The sequence below is a fragment of the Solea senegalensis genome, linkage group LG19, assembly GCF_019176455.1.
Source record: "Solea senegalensis isolate Sse05_10M linkage group LG19, IFAPA_SoseM_1, whole genome shotgun sequence".
In the NCBI taxonomy this organism is placed as follows: domain Eukaryota; kingdom Metazoa; phylum Chordata; class Actinopteri; order Pleuronectiformes; family Soleidae; genus Solea; species Solea senegalensis.
The window spans coordinates 19,853,402-19,859,309 of record NC_058038.1 but is presented as its reverse complement, the minus strand read 5'-3'; the positions used below and the strand labels follow the sequence as shown (position 1 = coordinate 19,859,309).

Below are 5,908 nucleotides of genomic sequence, written 5' to 3'. Positions count from 1 at the left end.
CACAAATGACACTTCCGAGGCTTTAAAGGCAACAGCCAATCACAGGCGAGGTGCTTTTGATGAACATGTGCAACAGCCAATGGCATTGAGGCTCCACTCTTCTTTCCCCCCGCCCACTTAGATGAAAGTGGAACTGATGAAATAAAGCAGAAAAAGCAGCCAACAAATAAAAAACCACTAATAATATAATTAACAAAGTGGAATTCAAAATGTCACATGACACTTTTACCATGTAGAAGGAATAAATGAAGGATTATTTCATTTATTTTCTCACGGTGAATATTGAAATAGCTTTTTGGACTGATGTGAAAATGTTTATAAGAAGAAAACGATGAACTGATGATGTTTCAATCGTGATCACCATTAATCACTACGGATAACCGGGTCAATCTGGAGCGATGGCGCCCTCTTGTGGTGAATTGGTTGCTTTGCGTTGCAGCAGAAAGACGAAGCAGATTTTAGGAATAATAATTATAAACGTTAAATGTAAATGTTATTTAAACAGTTATTTAAAGATTCACAGAGTTCTACAAATGTTCATTATTATTAGTATTATTAGTATTATTATACAATAGAAAGTAATACATCAATAATACAAGTATAAATTAGTACTATTTTAATAAATAAAAAATTTCTTTCAGGGGGGTTTTAACCCTATTAAATGTGAATATTATAGTAAAAAAGAGACATTTACTAACTCATTTCTTTGTGCGCAAAGAAACTAGAAAATATTCAAGAAGCTGAAAAACACACAAACTAGTATTGATTATTTTGTTTGACAATTTTTTTTTAGCTGATTAATAATCGTGTAATTTGTTATTTTCCATTAACAGTCTGGTTATATGGTGTCTTTTTAAATGCATTTTAATTGGATTGGATTTAATGGACATTTAATTACATAGTTTGTCTTTATTTGTCTGTCCTTTGATTTATTATTATAATTATTATCATTATTATTATTATTATTATCATTATCGCGAGCCTTTTATTATTTAAAAGAAAAGTGTTGAGTGCCGCTGTTTCGTTGTGACGTCATTGATGGGTGCACTTTAGAGCAGCAGATTAGCGCCTGAGCCGCAGGATTAACACCGCAGTGAAGTCTGTGAACAGACTCAGACCTGGAACCTGCTCCACACCAAAGCCTCTCTTTGTTTTATTTATTTATTTATTTGTTTTAATATTTTTGTGTGATTGTCGCCGGGTTTTACGCCGTTTACGCACACGGTTCCAGGACGCGTTGGTGTTGGTGACGCCTTAATGGAGCCATGGCAACTTTTACGCAGAGAAAGACATGGATCGTCGTGTTTGAGAACTTATCACGTGACCGTGTTTCTTCGCGTGAACTGATCGTCATGGCTGTCCTTTTATTCTTCTTCTGCTGCCTGTGGGAATAACGGCTAATCCCGCCGCCGATTAGCGCACAGATGGCTCCCGTGGCCACTTCGATCAGTCGGCTGACCTCCAGACCCACTGACTACTGAATGAAAGACATTTCCACGGTCAGTTAAGGATAAAAGTGTGACGTCACCTCTGGCTCCAGGATGAGCAGAGCCGTTTTAAAAGAAGCCGCCAAACTCTTCCCCTGGCTGGCCAACGTCACTCTGTACGGCTGCCTGTTCGCCGGCGGTGACCTGGTTCACCAGCTCATGGCTCAGAAGGAGCGCGTGGACTGGAGACACACGCGCCACGTGGCCATCGTGGCAATCAGTTTCCATGGCAACTTCAATTACTTCTGGCTCCGCGCGCTGGAGCGCCGCTTCCCGGGAAAGTCTGCCGGGATGGTACTCCGCAAACTCGTGCTGGACCAGAGCTTCGCATCGCCTTTGGCCACGAGTGTCTTTTACACAGGTGAGAGGCCTCCCAATTAGTGATGAGCCAGTCCAGAACAGGAAGCTAGTCTTTTGTTTTTACCAGTGTAAAGAGGCCATAGCCCGGAAATGCCAATTAACGCTGCGTTTGGGTGTGAATCTGCATCATTACCTGTCTATAAAGCCCTAAAAGTCCTTAAGGATCAGTTCAGCCACTGCTAAGAGGCAGGAATGTATTGTTTTCCTACAAAGTGGCAAGGCACTTCTGTTGATTAATTACGTCACTGGCGAATCTCACCACTCCTGTAAACAGCAGCGATTCCTAGTCCAGGCACTATAGAGTCCGGGCACATCCGGTGACGTACTTTCAACTCAACCCGGAAAGTCTGACAGCCGACTAAAACTGGAATGCACTGCAGGTTCTCCTGATCAAATCAAGTCTCAAAGGACCAACGTGTAAGTATTAGTGACCTCTACTGGCAAGACTACAGATTGTAACCAAGTGGCGACAGGTTGTGGATTCACCCATGATGCCGTGTAAACTCGCAGCCATTGTGTACATCGCACACATCTCGCCTGACGCTGGAGTTGAAACATTTTCCGAAAGACATCATGTACTCGCCAGCGGCCAGAATCCACTCTGGGAAACGTCTGCAGAGGAGAAACCATCGTCTTGTGTGGTCTCACGACACCATTTTCTACGTTTGCTTGGCGAGTTTCACCGTTAACTCCGGAGCTCCCAAATTTAACGGTGATACTCGCCAAGCAAGAGTTGAAAAATTTCAACTTGAGCGTTAGGCACGATATGTGCAACGCAATGGGTGCAGTTAGTTTTGTTCACTTGCGTCTCATCTCATCTGTGCACTGACTTTGTTTGTAAAGTTGTCATGCGGGATTGATGGGAACAATCTCTCTGTGTGGAGCGTTGTTATTGCCTGGTATTGCTAACGATGGCTAACCTAAGACCTAACCTAAGTTCAATGTTTTGAAAGGTTTTAGAGGTTTATTCAACTTTGTCGTTCAAGCTCCACCATAGGAAATGAATGAGTAACACTCCATAACCATTAGTTTATTAAGGTTTTTTTGTCCGTCAAGTGCAGGAAAATATCGTAAAATGTAGATCAGTGCTTGCCGAAACCTGAAAATGATGTTTTCAATTTCTTTTTTGTATGCAAACAAAGATAAGTTAAAAATAATTGATTGATTGTTGTGATTTTCATGCAGTTAGCATCTGTGACGTTGCCCTCTGCTGGACATGCCCTGTCACGCATGACGTCAACTCTTTGCTCTGTCTGCCTCAGGTGTTAGCTTCTTGGAAGGCAAAGAGGACGTCTTTGAAGACTGGAGGGAAAAGTTCTTCAACACCTGGAAGGTAATGAAGGCCTACACGTCCGTCCAACATATTAAAGGGACAGTTCACATAGTTTTTTGAAGCGTATGTGGTTGTATGACGCACGGACACAACAAAGGCACGTGCGATCAAATCTACAGAAGTCGAGACTGTCTTTAAGAATATGTTCACTGTTTTATTTACACGATCCTCTTCTGACCATGTCCTGTTTTCTCTTTCAGACTGGACTCATGTACTGGCCTTTCATGCAGGTAAACATGAACACAGATTCACTTGTTTACAGCTTTTCTCACCGTATGAACAGTTGCTTGTCTGTTTTTATAAAATGATTTGATCCCTTTTGGTGGGGTTTACATGAATTTTTATAAAGTTATATAGCGTGACACAAAGTTAATTCAGGAGTTAATTCAGTCCTGATAGTCTCCGCTAGACTCAAAACAAACCGAACCTTTTGAAAAACGTGTTCTCCTCCTCGCCCGAGGCAGCGCTGCATCAAGAACAAACAATGAACAAGAAAACTTGCTATTGGTCAATAGCAAGTCAATCTGTGATATATTTTTGTCCGTTCATATTTCTATCAGAGCATCAGAGTTCAGTTGCACATACCTGAAAATGAAATGGTTGTTATACCTCTTACAACCATTTCATTAATCATTTTAAGTAAGGAAGTGGGTTTTATTGTAGTATGACAGAGAACTCTCTCATCTCTCTGCCTGTACACAGTTTCTGAACTTTGTCCTGATGCCACCATACATGCGGACGGCCTTCATGGGCTGCTGCGCCTTCCTCTGGGCCTCCTTCCTCTGCTTCTCCCGGCAGGACGGCGACGGCACTGCCGCCGTGGCTCTGGCCTTTGTCATGGATCCCCGTAAAACGTTGGAGGAGATGCGCGAGGCTCGCCTGGCCCGACAAAAGCCAAGGACCCAGAGAGAAAACTGAACAGATGAAGAGGTCAGGTCTTTGACAGTTGATCTCAGGACAGAGGTCGTGTTTTTCACCCCCGTCCTTTTTCAGTGTTACATGAAAGCAGTTCCCAAATCCTGGGACGCAGGAGATTTTCCCCAAACAAATGTGCTGAAACTTTTTATTTAAAATGTATGTGTACATGTACGGGAGTGTACTGCTGCCACGTCAACAGAATAAAAACACGTCAGTATCACGTTATGACATGGCACGTTTATTTTTAAAACAATACACTGTGTTATTCACTTCACCTGTCATCACGACCCGGTCATAACGTGAGGCCTGACCGGTGGACATCACAGCACACAGGAGCTGCTGATCCACTGATTTGTGTGTCTGTGTAACACACACCTTTATGCTCTGATGATGCTGCATCTGGATCAAGCCGGGATTAGATATTCCCGGTTAATCTCTCCGAAAAAGGATGGAGGTGATCCAGTGTGACCTCTGACCCCAATCAGCAGGAAGTGAAATTCTCCAATCGGAGCTGAGGGATGAGTCAGTTGACATGTAACTGGCCCCTCCCTCTCTGGATTGTCCAGAACATCACTGCAGCCGTGTCTCAATCCAGGGTCCGGATCCTGTGAAGTGTGAGGGAGGAGACGACTCCGTCAGCTACACACTTTACAGGATCCTCAGGAGGAGACAAGTTCTGTGCTGTTCAAGTTTCCCTTATAAATCCATCAGGCTGTACACCAAGAGGCTAAACGCTGCCCTCTACAGTTCAATGAAGTCTGACCAGCCAATGCATCCCATAAATCTGGTGTGTTTACACATATCTGATGTACAATAAACATATTTAAAATATATTTTATGTTTAAACACAGTTGTAGAAGTAATGGTAGTAGAATTTAATGATTTTGTGTTCTACCAGTTTATTAGTTTTGTCCAATCCAACTTTATTTATAAAGCACTTTTAAAACAACTGAAACAAAGGGCTGTAGACATCAGAGATAAATACATAAAATAAAATATAAAAAAACAAAACCTAATAGCCCTAATAAACAAAAAATAAAACAATAAAATACTGTAGAAAGTATAAAAACAACACAAATAAACATTGTGATTAAGTTTTTGTAAATATTTCATGTAATACTGACAAACTATTGTCCTTAAATGTTACTAACCTGGAATATGATTTACAATTTATTTTGAACAGTGTTCAGCAATAAAACATGATTTCTACAACAATATGTAATCTATAATTATTGATTGTTCACAACTTTTTGGAGTCTCTTTATGGTTTGTTAGTCTCTTTTGTGACTTTTCATTCATTGTAGTCTTGTAGTCGTTTGTGTCAATGCTTGTAGACATTTTGTGTCACTTTAAACTTGCTTTGTTGACCTATTTGTGGTCATTTTGTGTCTTTTATCGGACTTGTGTAACGCTCGAGCAACAATTGAGTCTAAAAATGTTTAATTTTGCCGCCCATCGGTCGCGATCAGCAGACTTCACTGTTAAGTATTAAGATTTTAGACATTTCCCTGGTAATTGTTTTAGATCAACCCACGTTTTTAGGATTGTTACGTATTTTAACTGATCTACAGTTCGGCATTTTTCGGCTTGATTCTTGTGTCGGACGTCTCTTCCTGCGACGGCACTCTGACCAACGTTCCCACGGCACCTGAAGGTAGCACCGGCCTCTGCTGTTTGGCTCATCCATCAAAATGTCCAGAGTTGACTGACAATACGCCTCCTACACGGACATAATCTCCCCTGATTGGACAATAAATTAAATCCCGCCTTTGTACCTTTGATGGACAGGTAATTGACTAATGGCAGCAGG

At 41.6% G+C, this 5,908-nt stretch overlaps 1 protein-coding gene across 1 annotated transcript; it reads left to right on the top strand.

The window, feature by feature from the left end:
* Window positions 1–1,067: 1,067 nt before the first annotated feature.
* LOC122784853 (mpv17-like protein) lies at window positions 1,068–4,323 on the top strand. Its single transcript, XM_044050244.1, has 4 exons — window positions 1,068–1,848; window positions 3,110–3,180; window positions 3,381–3,410; window positions 3,883–4,323. The coding sequence occupies exons 1-4, from the start codon at window positions 1,542–1,544 to the stop codon at window positions 4,096–4,098; spliced, it is 624 nt and encodes a 207-aa protein (XP_043906179.1). The 5' UTR covers window positions 1,068–1,541; the 3' UTR covers window positions 4,099–4,323.
* Window positions 4,324–5,908: the final 1,585 nt, after the last annotated feature.

Coding starts and splice junctions, on each gene's coding strand:
- LOC122784853 (XM_044050244.1), top strand. CDS start 1,542: ATGAGCAGAGCCGTTTTAAAAGAAGCCGCCAAACTCTTCCCCTGGCTG. Junction 1,849..3,109: donor CACGAGTGTCTTTTACACAG/GTGAGAGGCCTC, acceptor TGTCTGCCTCAG/GTGTTAGCTTCTTGGAAGGC. Junction 3,411..3,882: donor TGTACTGGCCTTTCATGCAG/GTAAACATGAAC, acceptor GCCTGTACACAG/TTTCTGAACTTTGTCCTGAT.